Here is a 15,810-nt window from a genome sequence, read left to right as displayed (position 1 = left end):
AGAACACTGGCCCCCTGACCTGACTCAGGGCTCTCTCGGCAGTACTCGCAGCCGGGGCCATCTGCGGGCGCACGGGGCGGGGAGCGGGTGCGGGCCACCGGCGGGAGGACGGGCGGGGCGGGCTGCCGCGACGCAGACTGGGCGGAGCCGCCCCCGCCCTCGCTCCCTCCGTCCCTCCTCCCGCCAGCCCCAGGCTCCGGGGGTCCGAGCCACGCGCTCTTTCTCCGACAGCTGCCTGAGGAGCCCAACGCGCCGTGCCGCGTCCTGCCCCGTCTGTCCTCGCGGGTCGCCGCGCTATGACCACCCAGCAAATAGTCCTCCAGGGTCCGGGACCATGGGGCTTCCGCCTCGTGGGGGGCAAGGACTTCGAGCAGCCTCTCGCCATTTCCCGGGTAAGAACAGCCTGGGACGCGCGGGGAGCGGCGTGCCCTGGAGGGCACCTAGGGAGGCTGGGGCCCCGCGGACGCTGTCGGAGACGGCGGGTTCGGGAGCCCGGGACGGAGCTGGGACGGCCGGGCATATCCAGGTGCACTGGGGTGCGCCGCGCGCTGAGCGCTTTCCGCGCACCTGGGCCCCGCCGCCCCTTCCCCAGCGCTGCGCTCCCGGGCGAGCCGGTCGATGGCCCGCGCGCACTTTCGGTGTCCACGAGAAACACTGGGGCTGTTTTCATTCTTTTGCCCCGGAAGCTCGGCCCGGCGTGTGGACGCGCTTTGTCAGCGGGCGAGGGGATGAGGGTCCCCGCAGACCCCGCCCGCTGGGAGGTAGCACTTCTCCGATCTTCGTAAGTCACAGAGTGGCGGAAAGCAGTTTGTAAGCAGCAGGAACGACCTGGAAAGTGAGGTGGAGTGGGTAGGAAGTTTACTGGGGGCGAGTGGAATGAACTTTAAAAACAACCACCAAAACAACTAGTTTTCCATTCTTTGGACTTGATGCATGGCCACTCTCACCTCGCTCATGCCTTTTGGAGAAAAGGCGGGATTTTGGAAACAAACCCGAATAAACCCTCTTGGACATTCCCCTCCCCCAGCGAGAGGTGGCTGTGCCATATTTCGGCCTGGCATTTACGGATTATCAGCCTATCAGCCGTTTTCCCCCCAGGAATACTGGGGTGGGGTGGATTTCCACCTTGTGTGTGTGTGTGTGTGTCAGGGGTTGGCTGGTGCTTGAAAGCTTCTCAGAGGGTCCTCATCTCTTTGGAAGGGCTCAGGTTCAATCGCAGACCACCAGACCCATCACCCCCAAATAAAGCCCCACGGAGACCCAGACTCAGGGTTTGGAGAGCCAGGCTTTGGTCATCTAGTCTGGGCTAAAGGCAAGCTTTTTGTCCTACTGAGACTTGCCACATTCAATGCCTGAACCTAGAAGGGGGTCAATGCATATTTTTTGACTGAATGAAAAAAGCACTCCCTGGTGTTCACGTCTTACCTAAAGGCCTCGCATTCCATTCTTGGGTCCATCTGCTTGCTGAAGCTGACCTTAAACGTGCCTCCCCAGCCATGTGAACATCCCTCTTTTTACTTGGGGGAAGAGGAAGCTCCCTCTGGGTCCTTTTGACTTAAGTCTCAGCCTCCAGCAGCTGAAGGAGTGTGGTGGGAGGTGCAGGAGGAAAAGAATTGGGGGCCTCCTCTTGGCTTCTCTGCCATCCACAGTTATACCCACATTTCTTTCCATGGGGGCCTAGTGGAGTGAAGAGGTCTTCTCTGACCACCCCATCCCCAAAAGGGGCAGGTGCCTCAGTTCTTAGGCCCTGTCGTCCCACTGTTTTCCATCTGCTGACCTATGAAAACCTCTTGGCTTATTTTTGCAGGTACATGCTGTCTTCATAGCCAGCAGCTGAATTCTCAAGTGTAGGAACTGTGCCTTCCTTTTATCTGGACCCCCGCCCCCAAGCCTGGCACAGAGCTGAACCTGGCCTAGCCCAGAAATCTTTGCAGGCTTATTAATAAATGCTTGTCCAGGGGAGGCACATTTAGACTTGGTTACCTCATAGTCCATTTGTCCTTGCTCTTTGTGTCTATAATTAACCTGTCAGCCCTCTCTACTTCTGAATTTATATGTGACATGAAACCTTTTTTAAGAAGTGGTGGATATATTGCCAATCTGTTAAAGGGCAATTACCACCTGTCATTTTAACTCCCTTAAAAAGTCTTAATACAAGTGGCACTGTGCAGGAATGATGCTCCGGGGTAGAAAATACAACATTGTAAATTCATTAGTTTGTGTCTTCGTATATTTTATTTATTAGCACAAGTTTACTGAGCATATGCCATATTCCAGAAACTGTGCGAATCCCTGGGGTCCCAGTCATGAGAGGACACAGTTCCATTTTCAAGGTGTTCATGGTCTGGTGAGGGAAGCGAATCTTTATAAGGCCCTTGGCAGGTGCTTTAACTGAAAAGTGAAAGTGACTCAGGAGGTGCCATTCTCATGCTGACAGTAATTTGCTTGTTTCTTCATCTCATTATTTCCACACTGAAAAAATGTAGGCCTCCTCCTGGGAATGGGAAAGTCACTGTCCTAAAGGGGCCGTGAAGTGGCTGTGGGAGAGCTGGTGCTGGTCTGGCTTCTGCTGCTTAACTTGAGCTGTACCTGAGGTGAGCCTCCTATTCTCTGAGGCTGCCTTCTTTCTCTCTCAGTAGCCACTGGCTGCGAGTTAAGGTATGTGAGAGTGCTCGTAAAAAGTGAACAGTAGTGAGGAGGGTCAGCGTTGATTGACAGAGTCATCCACACCTTCAGGTTGGTAGGTGTGCTACTGTTATCATCCTGGTCTGACACCGTTTGCTACTATGGTCCTGTGTATGTGGACTTTGAGTCTCCACACCAAAGCAAACCATAAACCATCAAATTAGGCTGGGAGAGGAGTGCCTTTTGTTTAAATAACTATGTTGGCTTTCTCTTGCATGAATTATTCTGGTATTGGCTCCAGTCTTTTGTTAAACTGGTAAAGCTTCTGAATATAACTCTGCAATCTTATGTACTGGAAATTGTTTTTTTCTTTTAACTTATTTTTTTATTGTGAAATAAAAAAGTCATAAAATATAAATGCGTAGCAAATGATTATAAAGCAAATACCTGTGTAATCACCACCTAGGTCAAGAAATAGAACATTGCCAACACCCCAGAAGCTCACTACATATAACCCTATCCTGACTTATAGTAATCACCTCCTTGTTTTTTCTTTATAGTTTTATCACCTAAGTATGCATTCTGAACACTGTAGCTTAACTTTGCCTGTTTCTGCACAGAATCAGACAAAATACATTTTTGTGTGTGTGTGAATAGCTGCTTTCACTCCTCAATATTTTCTTCTGTGTTATTGTGATAAACTTAAAATTTCCATCCAGATTTTCAAGTTTAAATGGACATAAACTAGCTTTCTTCCTTTTCCCACTTTCTCATGTAAGGCCCCTACCTTGGAGTCCCTGATGATCCAGCCACACATTTGCCACTGTCCCCTGAGATTTTTTTCTGTCGGTTTCTGCTCCAAATCCCCAGTCGTCTATCTCCTTGATTTTTTTTCCATGTCAATTTCTTATTTCCTCTAGTTGCTTTCAAGGGAAGCCTTCAGAGAATCCACACCCAGGCCCATATTGCTGCTCAGTTTATGTTGACTGTTTTTCTCTCCCAGCAACTGACAAAAGACAGGAAGGGGGAGGGCCAGAGATAAGGGGATGCTCTTGGTGGGAGGAGCTGCTCATTTGCCTCTTGAGTTCTGGGGAAGCCTTTGCTAAGAGCAGCATGGTGTTATGGTGAATGCTTGTGCCTTTTGCTCAAATATCCTAAAGGGTGCTTAGTAATAGATACGGGGTAGACAGAGGGTCTTTTCTGGTTTTTGAGATTATTTCCAGCCTCAAGTAGGTTTACATCACGTCCTTAAGGTCAAAAGAGCAGGCCTTGTCTGTCAGATTATGAAAAGCAGGAAACATTCATAAAGGCTCATTATGTATTAATGGCCTTGCTCTGCATGCCCTCATTCTGTGAAATTGATCACCTGGGAAATCTTAGCTACTCCAGCTGATCACAGCTGATCTAAAGAGAGAGGAGGAAGAGGATGAACCAAAGGGGATGAACAGCGTGTAAGTGAATGCTGAGCCTACTGTCATGAAATTCACCAAGTCATGTTAGGAGCCCCTGACCAGATACCCTCCCCCTTCCCCAGCCTCCAGGATCCAACCTTGCTGGTTTGTCTTTGAGGAGGACAGGGGAGAAGAATGGCTTTAAGGTATTGCAGCCTGGCAGATGACTGAGAGGAGATTGCCATTTAACCATTGAGGTCACACTCTCCGTAGGCTGATCAGGACTGGGAAGAACACCAAAGAATTGCTCTTGTGCTGAGACCAGGCTCAAGCTGTCACATTCCCTAGGCCGTGCCTTGCCATTGCTCCATGGAGGAGAGGAAAGCCGGTATTCTTTGCCTTTACAGAGGGTAGCTCAAGTGCCCATAGGTTAGGTAATTTGTTTGAATTTACATAATTTTTCATTGACTGAACTACTTAACTTCCTTGTAAAGGACAGGGTAGAGAATGGTTAAAAATGAGCAACAGTGGCTATGTCATAAAATTAATTTTTTTTTTTTTGAGGAAGATTAGCCGTGAGCTACCGTCTGTGCCCATCTTTCCCTATTTTGTATGTGGCATGCCTGCCACAGCATGGCTTGATAAGTGGTGCCTAGGTCTGTGTCTGGGATCCGAACCTGCGAATACCAGGCCGCCGAAGCGGAGCACATGAACTTAACTGCTACACCACTGGGCCGGCCCCAGAAAATTAATTTTTAAAGGATGGTTTGACTTCCAGTATGTCTCAGAGGAAAGCCTGGGGAAGCTGCCAGAACTCCTGTATGATGCCTGGTAAAGTGACCAGGGAAGGGACTCAGGCTGAGCTCCAGTCCTGAATACCACACTGGGAGACCCTGGGCAAGTCACATACCTTCTCTGGGGTTCAGTTCTCTGTAAATATAAAATAAAATAGTAAACAAACAAGCAAACCAATGGTTTTGTACCCTTTGAATATGAGGGCCCACTTTTTTATTGTTGAAAAGTGTCCCAGCCTCTCATGGCATTAGTTGTACCTTCAACTATGAGTTGATTGAGCAAATGTATTATGAATTCAGAAATGTTTTCCGATGAATTTGTGTTGTGTTATTCATCTGTGAATATCTGTGTCCAGCTGACTCTTGTGTTATTCACAAGTGTGTCTGTTTCCACTTGAACAGTTTGTGTGAGAAATATTTTTTTGATTGGCTTGAGATAATGACCATAGTTAAAATGTATATAGGACTTTTTATATGCCTTTAAGTGTTCTAAGTGCTTAATATTCTCTCAGTAATCCTTATAAGTATCTTGTGAGGTCGATACAGTTCAGATATCTATTTTACAGATGAGGAAATTGAGGCATGGAAACGTAAGTACTTTGCCCACGTCATACACTAGTGAGTGACAGAGCTTGAATTTGGCTGGGCAGTCTGACTCTTAAGCCCATGGCTTTAATCTCTATGTCATGATAATATTTTGATAGCAGCTAACATATTTTGAATGCCTACTCTGTGCTAGTGCACTTGTATTATCTTCTTCTGTCCTTCCCACAACCCGTGACACAGGGACACAGGACACACAGTCAATAAATTGCAAAGCAAGGATTTGAAGCCAGGCAGACTGACTCCCACACGAGCTTTAACTACTATATTCTGCCTCATGATAAGCCGTAACTGTCAATATTTCATTGGTAATAATGTTATCCAGCACACAGCTCTGAGAAGTGCTAATGGTGGTGCAGGCATCAACATGAGGGGTAGGACCCTCCTGGGCTCCTCATTCCAGAGCCTCTTGTGCCCATAGGGTTGGCTGGGTGGTCTTCCAGCTGCTTTGCGGCCTCAGCCTGAGTGCTCCTGGAGCTCAGAGCATCCCACAGAGTAGCAGGTCCCCTCCCTGTTCCTCCTGAAAAGCCAGAAGCCATGGCCCCACCTGAGAGAATTAACAGTCCGGCTGTGGGATTCCCTGTCCAGGTGGACTGTGAAGAACAGAAGAACAGAGGAGTTGAAGGATTGGCCAGAGAAAAGCCTGTCTGGGTGGCTAGGAGGGGATTTGGGGGCAGTTTTAGTGGCAGGTGAAGATGACTGGGTAGTACACAGATCCACCTTCCCCAGCCGATGATGGGCCTGGAAAGTGGCTCCAAAACGAAATATATGCATGAAAACCTAAGACAAAAAATGTAATTTCTCTATGGCACTTAGCACCCTGTATGATTGTTGATATTATTGTTAGCCTCATTGTGGGTGAACTGGAATGCTCCTCCGTAACTGAGCTCTGTGGTGTACTTTCGTGTGTATTGTACACTGCCTTCTTGGTAAATGCCAGAAACATTAAAGATGATTTTCTGAAGAACACTCTGGTCTTGTAGGAGGCCAGGTTCTTGACCTAGGACTCAGGGCCTAATTTTTATAGACATGGCTACTCATCAAATCAGACAATAAGGACATAGGTATGACATATATAAGATAAAGATGTCCAAAATGCAAACAGATAGATTAAATTCAGATGATGCAGCAACAGTTTACATCCATTTGTTTTTAGAAAAGTTTATTAAAAGTACTCATACTTCTAAAGCTGAACATACCCATACCCTATGACCCAACCGTTCTCCTACTTAAATACTCAATAGAAATGTGTCCATATGGGCACCAAAAGCCACGTCAAGAATTTTCACAGCAGCACTATTCACGATAGCCCCAAACTCAAAAGAATTAAAATGTCTAAAAACAGTAGAATGGATAAATAAATGGTGGTATAGATATATGATATAAAACACCACAGCAATGAGAGTGAAGGAACTAAAGCTATGCACAATGACATGGATGAGACGGACAGATGGACAAACACACACACACACACACACAGACACACACACACACGATGTTGAGGGAAAGAAGCCAGACATAAAACTGTAAGTGCTATGTGCTTCCAGTTATATAAAATTAATCAGGTAAAATTAATCTATAGTGTTAGAAGACAGGATCATGGTAACCTTTGCTAGGAAGTGAGTAATGGGAAGGAGGCACAAGGGGGCTTCAGAAGTTCAGGTAGTGTTCTGTTTCTTTATCTGGGGCTGGTTCTGTGGGTGTGCTCTTTTTGTGAGATTCCATCCAGCCGTATACTTATCATTTGTGCTCTTTTCTATATGTGTCTTATACTTCAATAAAAAGTTTACATAGGACCCCTCATCCTTGTTATAAAAGATCAAATAATATAAAAATGTGGAAAGCATAAGGTAAAAGCCTTCCTCACATCTTTGCCTAATTTTACTTCCCAGAGGTAAACATTAACAGTTTGCTATGAAACTTTTCAGACTTTTTTCTATTCACAAGGTGTTTTAAAAATTAAATTACCATATCCTGGTGCACTATTCAGAAGTCAGTGCTTTGTACTTTCTGTCTTATTTTTACTGCAGCAAATCAAGAATTAAAGACATCTTGATATTGCGAGAAAATGCAGTTTCTATATCAGCCTGATCTGGGTTTAAACCCTGTGTCTTGTCCGTTTATTAGCTGTGTGTCCTTGGGCAGAGTTAGCTCCTGAAACCTCAGTGCCCTCATTTGTACAGTGGGAATAATAGTACTTGTCTTCAAAGGTTGTGGTGAGGATTATGATTATATGTAGAGGGGCTGGCCCGGTGGCCTAGTGGTTAAGTTTGCGCTCTCTGCTTTGGTGGCCCAGGGTTTCGCTGGTTTGCATCCTGGGTGTGGACATGGCACTGCTCATCAGGCCATGCTGAGGCGGCGTCTCACATAGCACAACCAGAGGCACTCACAACTAGAATATGCAGCTATATGCTGGGGGGCTTTGGGGAGAAGAAAAAAAAAAGATTGGCAACAGATGTTAGCTCGGGTGCCAATCTTTAAACAAGCAAACAAAAGATGATATTGTAGGGAAAGCCTAGCACTATGGCTAAATTGTAGGAGGGATAAGGGTACAGTGGTGCTATTAAAAAAATAATAATGGTAGCTAGTGTGTATTCAGTGCTTATTATGTGCCAGACATTATTCTAAACTCTTTACAAATATAATCTCATTTAATCCTTCCAACAACCTAATGAGGTTGATACTATTATAAATTTCATTTGAGGCATTGAGAATAACTTGCCCAAGGTTATGTGTTTGGTGAATGGTTAAGCTTTGGGTATGGGTGGTAGTTACTGGAGCTATTTAAAAGCACAAGGGGTTCATAGGGCCTTGTTTGGAGATTTTTGAGAGTCTCAGTGACTTCTTGATAAATTAGTCAGGCTCTTCTATTTGCTACTTGCTTTTTAATTGTATTCCTACCTGAGAAATGATGGTTGGTCTTTCAGACTAAGAGAGCAATAAGTCTCTTTCAAGTGTTGCACTTTAGCGTTAATAGCTTCCTTTTGCACCGATTGTGAGGTGAAGCTGGATTAAAGCATAACTCATCTACAAGTACCTGAATCCTACTTTATTTCCTCATTTCCTTGAAAAAATGGTTATAGACTAACCAAGAACATTTGGAAACGTTCTTGGGGTTTTCAGGCCATGCATAAGCTCATACAGCTTCTGTGGCTATAATGTGGCTTCAAATCTGTGCCATTGCCTGGACCCACAAACAAATTGAGTCAGAAGTCTGACTAAGGAGAGTTCAAATTCCACATCTAAATGGCATACTGCAGGGCTGGGTCCTGCTTTTTCCTCCAGCTCAGAATCTTTTCAGTTTATATCTGAAATACTTTGACACAGGCATTAGTTCAACAGAAGTTGTCCTTAAAGGCACATGGCACTGAGATTGAACCTGAGATCCAAATTTCTTTATTCCAGTCTTGTTTTGTATAATGCTGAATTATAATTATCATTATTTATGCTATCTCCCCTACTTGTAAGAAGGACTTAAGGTGATTTACAACACCGAAACACTTTTCTGTTTAAAACACAAGAACACACATAATAAGATTTAACAAAAAATTAGAACATAGAAGAGAAAAGGGAGAGATGTGCCAGGACCTTTCAATCAGGTGGTTTCTGTAATTGCACACTACATTTAGCTGTGAGTTTTCTGGCCAAGGCAAAATAGAACCATGTTGAGTTATTTAGACATCTGCAGTGAAATTACTTGTACAGTACTCCATTTGCACAGCACCTTCAAGGTTGTTGACCAACATATGGGCTGTATTTTTTTGTTTTACTGTTTTGGTTAGAGAAATACTATGCAAAATGGACTTTTCTTTCAAGGGCCTTCTATGTATTTTAATGGGAGTGTATGCCCTTGAAGTTATTTCTGGAGGAGCTAAGCTTTTAGGGTCTAAATATTTTTTGTTTACCTGATGACTTAGCTTCATTTAAGGAGAGAGCTTTGGGCGAAAGGATAGTTAACATCCCCCTTGATGTTTCCAAACCTGATGAGCATCAGAATTTTTCTGGGAAGCTTTAAAAAACTATAGATTCCTGGGTCCCACATATGGACCCTCTTCAGTAGATCTGAAGTGTGGTGTAGAGATCTATTTATATTTTTAAAACTCGCATGGAATCTGATGACCAACCTGTTTGGGAACCATTGCCTCATCCTTGCAAATATCAGAGCTTTCCCCTGATCTGTTGGTGAGCTGGGTCAATGTCTGGCCTGAGGTTTAGATGCCAATTCCAAGGGGCAAGGTTAACAATGTTCTGTTAACATTCAGGAAATTGACCTGTATTCCTGTGCACAGGTAAAAGTCAGAGAACCTTCTGAATACAAACAATTTTTCCCTTAGGATGAAAAAAGCTCTGCATCAGAACTGTTTGAACTATTTGACAAGTATTTGGTTAAAATCCCCATGTCTGTCAGAAGGATGACAATACAATTTGTCATCTGGATAGACTGGAACACTGTTGAGAGTGAAATGGGATACTTTTGAAAATTAAGCTGGGAAAATAGGTTACTGTCTTGGGCAAACCAGGTTGCCTCATAATCCTAGTCCTAAAACATTTCTACATATGATTTTGCTTTACATAACTTTTTAAGTAAGCCAGTGGTCACAAATGCATTTACATGAAGGGGTCAGGAGGCAACATAAATGAGTTTTGACTTGAGGTTGAGGTAGGAAGAAAATTACAGTAATAGCTGAAAGAATGATGATAAATGGCAACTGGTACCAGGTTTCTGTGTTGGGGGCAATAGAGTGTAGTGGGGGTTATGGCTAAATGGAGAGTAGATGCCTCATCTAGACAGCTGGTGCTGATTGTTACTGTATGGGAATATAGCCAGATTTTCTGATGTTTCACAAGAAGCTGAGACTCGCGGTTTTGAGTGAAATTTACCAATATGTAAATATTGGTAAGTAATTTAAATAAAAAAAAATCGTGGGCTGGATTCATTTCATGGGCCTCCAGCTTTCAATCTTGAGCATAGGGAATTAAAGGAATCCCATCTAGCTGTCAATAGAACTTGTAATTTTAAGTGGAACTGCATTTTAAAAGGTCCTCTGGGGAAAGCAGCCTCAGAATGGCTGGCCTAGAAGCTGAATGGGTAACCCCTTGAATGGGGTCTGCTTCTTTGAGCTGTCGTTATGACAGTATCTGTCAAATAAAGTCACCTTAATCTCTGCAGAACTAAGGCCCAGTGGTTATTTCTTGGCAGTAACTGGACAGTCAAGTCAGATGCTATGTTTAAATTCCTTCGTTGTTCCCCATTGTTTTCCAGATAAAGTACGATCTTCTCAGAAGGAAAATACCAGGGCTCTTAGAACCTGATCTGTGTTTACATCTCCAGCCTCATCCTCTTCCTCTCGCTTCACTTCCTGTGTTTCATCCGTGCCAGTCCACATGCTGTTCCTGTAACTTGGCGTGTTCTCTCCTGCCTCCTGTAGTACTTTTGCATGGTTTTAAGCAATACCTCTTCCTGAGAGTCTTCCCTGATTCCACCTTTAGGCTCCCATTGCCTCTTTGCTTGCTTCTAGCACAGCACTCATCAGCTGTTGTACATGCCTGTCTCCCACAGGAGATTGTGAGCTCTTTGATGTCTGGCACCATCCTTTTCGCATCTGTATTTCACTGCCTTGGGTGGTTCTCACATTTCTTGAGCTCATAGTGTGCTCTGCCTGAATCATCTCATGTAATTCTCACAACAGCCCTCTAATGTCAGGACTGTTACCCCTGTTTTATAGATGAGAAGAGTGAGGCACACAGAGGTTTTAAATACCGCACCCAAGGACACTTAGCTTACAAGTGGCAGAGGTAGGACTTTAACTTTAGAAGCCACGTCTTAACCAACAATCTACACTGTCTTTCAGAATGTACTTAAGGAACGACTGGTGAATGAATGAATGAGAGGAGGGAGAGAATAGAAACTTGCTATTATCACAGAGGACAAAGGTTATCTTTTCATGTGTCATGGCCAGTGGGTAGGTATCCGGTTCCGTGTAATAGCAATATTTAGTTATTGAGATGTATGTTGAAGAAAGCAGGAGAGCTACATCATTATCCTATTGTGCACTTTTTAGAAGTAAAATTAAACTCTTCAAAACCTTCTTATGTGCTCAGGAGTCTGGCAGCAATGCTCATTAGGACCTTGCAGTATAGGGTGGACATGCTGGTTGGCCTCTGAGCAAATGTCTGCCTGGGGAGGCCAGAGGGTGAGGGAGATGTGAGTGAATTCTGCGTAAAATGGCAGGTTGTTCATTAGTGGAAATTGTTGTGCCTAAACTTGTTAATTCTCATGTAGCAAGAGTTGTGTGATCGAGTTGTGTAGTCTCTGAGGAAGAAAGCCTGAAGAGGGTTTTTGAGGATGTCCATTGAACTAATGGGTCTTTGGAGGAGAGTATGGGATGTCTTTTTTAGAAATTGATGCTGACTCCATTATGAGCTAGCCCTGATGGAATTTGATGGTCAGGAAGAAATTAGAATAGACAGTGTGGTATAATGGGTTAAATGGATACACTCTGTGTAGCCCCACAGCCTGCCACTCACCAGCTGTGTAACCTCAGGCAAACTGCTTAGCCCTGTTCCTCCATTTCCTCACCTGCAATGATGCAAATAATGTTAGTTACTTGATAGCATCACATAAAGATTGGTAAATTCACCCTTGTGAAACACATACCCTGTGCTTGGCATTTAATAAGCACTCCTTAACTGATGGCTGTTGATACGATTGTGATGAATGGTTAGTGTGTAGTAAGGATGGACTCCACTGTTCAAGATGGGAATTAACCAGTGTTTGGAGGCACAGGCCTCTCCTGAGGTCCTTTTCAGTTCTCTGTTATGATTTGGGTATTTTATAAGGCGTGGGGTTACTGGTCCCCAGCTCAGTACAGAGCAATGAAGATGCTTGTCCTGTGGCAGGGAGGCACCCAAGTGGTGGCAGGAGTTTGTGATACTCCACTTCCTTGTGTAGAAGGCCTCAGGAGATGGGTCTCCTTAGTTCTGGATTTCTCTTTGGCTCTGGTGGTTGGGTTTGGAGCCTCTGCATCTGGCATCGTGGTAAAGCAGAAAGGGAATGGAATTTGGAATGAGGGGATCTGGTTTCAAGTTCAGGCTCAAGCCTTGAGCTGTGTGAACTTGCATCAATCACAACTCCTCTGAGTCTTAATGTCCTCATCTGTATAGTCATCTGTTGGTGGTGAGGTCATCATTATTATTATCTCAAATAGGAGAGTGTATGTGAAAGGGCTTTGTAAAAGGCAAATTCCATAATTTGTTTAAATCCATTGGTTTTTTCTTTTCAGAAATAGCTCATAAAAGAATGTGAACTTAATCTGTTTATGTGTGATTCCATCCGATGATGGTGTCTTGTAACTTTCTGAGATTTCCTTTGGCTTTCCATCAGTTTGACTTAAAAAAAAAAACAGACCAAATGATAGGATGGCCAGGCTTTGATTACTCAGGCTCAGGGCTCTTAAGACTGGTTCTAGCTTGTCCAGGGCCTGTTGGGATGTACTTAGTAGAAATGCCTCTCCCTCAAGACAGTTTGAACTAAATGCTGGGAATTCCAGAGTTCTTAGCAGCCGAGCATATGAAAGTAAAATGAAACTTCTATTTTCATTTTCTCAGGCCGCCCCCAACCCCACCATCTTACCATTTTAGTTTTATGGGCAGTCACATTCCAGGATAGCGTTGTTGAGGGAAATGAATATTTGATTCCTTTTGAAAAAGTCATTTTTTAAAGGATAAAATGAAGTAGCATGATTACATATTTAACAACACTAGATATTTTAGACTCAGTCACTCATCGGACAAATATTTATTGAGCACCTTCTGTGTGCTAGTCACTGCTAGGCTCTGGGGATACCACGGCGCAAAAGGCAGAGAAAATTCTGCTCTCACACACCTTACTGTTTTGTAGGCTCTCAGACATTAATTAAAAAAAACCCACCAAATAGATTTACAAACCTAGTGTGACAAGTGCCATGAAGAAGTAGAAGAACAGAGTTTATTAAAAGGATGACAGGGGATCTAACTTAGATTGGAAATCAGGGAAGCCCTCTCAGAATAGTCATTTCAGCTGAGACCTGAAGGATGAGAAGGTAATCAGGCAGAGGCTACAGCTCTGAGGCTCTGAGGTAGGAAAGTAAGGAAGGCCCTTGAGCTAGAGCTTAGTGGGGGGATGGGGTGATGAGGGTGAGGAGGGAGGCATGGTCTTTAGGGACCTTGTTAATGATTTTGGGTTTTGTCCTAAGGGGACTGTGCTTTCACACTATTAAATTTAGTCGTGAAAATGGGTTTGATCAAGCTGCTCTCCCTGGAGATAGAGTTTACCAACTCGAAACCATTGCCAATCCTAAATAAAAGGATGCTTAGTGCCATTTTATAAATAGGGGAGTCTGTATTGTTCTTTAGAAAAAGCAAAATATACATGAAGTCACCCCAGATCAGTCTTTTTCAGGAAGACAGGCAGAAAATGAGAGGAATTTGTTTTTACTGCATATTCTTGGTGACTCAGAGGCTAACTCCGCAATGTTGACTGAATGCAGAGCAACCTACGCTTGCCTGTATAAAAGGTCTTTTCCCAGTAGCTGGATGAGAAGAAGGTCTGAACCTTGGATCAGGGGGCTTTCATTTTCTAAAGACCAGATGTCTGGTAAACAGATGATGGGAAAGCCAGAAAGGAAGGTTAGGAGGTCAAGATCTCTGTAGTGGTTTCCCCATCCTGCTACATTCCAGGAGAGTTTTGCCTGATAAAGTCATAGCATGTCTGAACCAGAAGGGACCTCAAGGATCAAGTCATCCCCCCCGTATTTTATGGGGTCAAGGTGCTGATGGGGGGCGTGGACCATGACAGCAGCATCACACCAGTCACCTCAGGAGGGTCAGTGTTTTCAATCTGGTGAGGGCTGACTGTGTACTGTGACTGCTGAAAACTGCATCAGATACAGGGCCTTAGGGCATAAGCCTTACGTCCTGGTTTGGTGCCTTGAAAGGTCTCTTATTTGTGGTTCAGCCTTAGGAGACATCCAGGTGTTCACTCGACCTTCCTTATTTGGCTCCCAGGGGTCAAGGGCCTTCTCCAAGGGGAGGCCAGAACCCTGTGGGCCCTGGAGTCTGGGTGTGTTACTGCCGCTCTGCTCCTGGGGGTCTTGGAATTCCCATCAAGGAGGGTCTTTAATGTCAAAGTCATGGACTAACCCTGAGATGATAGTAATATTTTTATATACTTTGGTTTAGAAAATGCCTAATAGTAAAAAATTATTCTGAGGTTAGTACGACTTCAAAGTGAGTTTGTACTTTGTTCATCACAACAGCATCTGTTATTCACTTGAAAGATATTTGTTCACCTGTGTGTGAGCCATGATATTATTCGGTCCACATGTAATGCTCAGTAGGCAGATGGATTTGAGAACCCAGTGCAGTAATCGACTGGCTTCCCTCAAGCAATGGTGGCCCATAAATTTGGAACCACTGGTTTAGATGTGTTAGCCTGCAGAAAACTAGCCACATGGAGTGGATGACCCTAATCACAGTCAGATTCTCGGGTGGGAGGAACTGAGCCAGTTTAAACCTATAGTGCCATATTTTAAAATATTCTTTATTGCTTTTTTTAATTACAAAAGGTATTCAAGCTCATTGTAAGAAACAAAAACATTACAGAAATGTTTAACTGAATAGTTTACTGTGTACTGTTGCAGTTTTTTCCTGTGTGTAAATAACATGTTAATTATTAAGACTTTTAATAGAAATAGGATGTTACTGTATGTAATGTTCTGTGTGTGTGTAATTGCCTTATTTTAACGAAGCAACAAGGTTCAGTGGTAAGAACATTGGGTCTGGTTCAGGGTTTGCGTTCTGGTTCTGTAATATGCTAGTTGGATGATTAGTAATAGTAATATACTGTTTAGGTAGTCCCAGGTAAGTCACAGATCTTTCTAAGCTTCAGTTTTCTGGTCTAAAATGGGGACTGATATTTGTGTTCCTTTCTCACAAGGTTGTAAGGATCCAATGAGATGGTATATAGAAAAGGAGTTTTTATAAACCATAATGTATTACATAAAAATATAAAGTATTGTTAATATTGAAACTTATGATTTCAACCCTCTTTCCTTTTTAATTGCTTTGATCCACATCAGTGAACAGTTAACCTGGTGGTAACTTACCCAGTGGTTTCCTTGGAGATGAATTGTAACTAGCCTACTCTTTCCTTTTGTCCAGGTCACTCCCGGGAGCAAGGCTGCTACAGCGAATTTATGTATTGGAGATGTAATCACAGCTATCGATGGGGAAAATACCAGCAATATGACACACTTGGAAGCTCAGAACAAAATCAAGGGCTGCACGGACAACATGACTCTCACGGTAACCAGGTAAGGCCCGTGGAAACGCTCATTTATTTCTGATCAACCGGCAGC

The 15,810-nt window shown here is 43.9% G+C and overlaps 1 protein-coding gene across 1 annotated transcript in view; it reads left to right on the top strand.

Annotated features, from left to right (window-relative positions):
* PDLIM1 (PDZ and LIM domain 1) overlaps positions 1-15,810 on the top strand; it is a 42,552-nt gene continuing 26,742 nt past the window's right edge. The window contains exons 1-2 of the mRNA XM_046653678.1: positions 1-392; positions 15,614-15,765. Of these exons, the coding sequence (XP_046509634.1) occupies positions 297-392; positions 15,614-15,765 (248 nt within the window). The 5' untranslated portion in view covers positions 1-296. The remainder of the gene's footprint in view (positions 393-15,613; positions 15,766-15,810) is intronic.

This window comes from Equus quagga, chromosome 2, assembly GCF_021613505.1.
Source record: "Equus quagga isolate Etosha38 chromosome 2, UCLA_HA_Equagga_1.0, whole genome shotgun sequence".
NCBI classification, from domain to species: domain Eukaryota; kingdom Metazoa; phylum Chordata; class Mammalia; order Perissodactyla; family Equidae; genus Equus; species Equus quagga.
The sequence above is the reverse complement of the archived record's forward strand: the minus strand, read 5'-3'. Positions and strand labels throughout refer to the sequence as shown.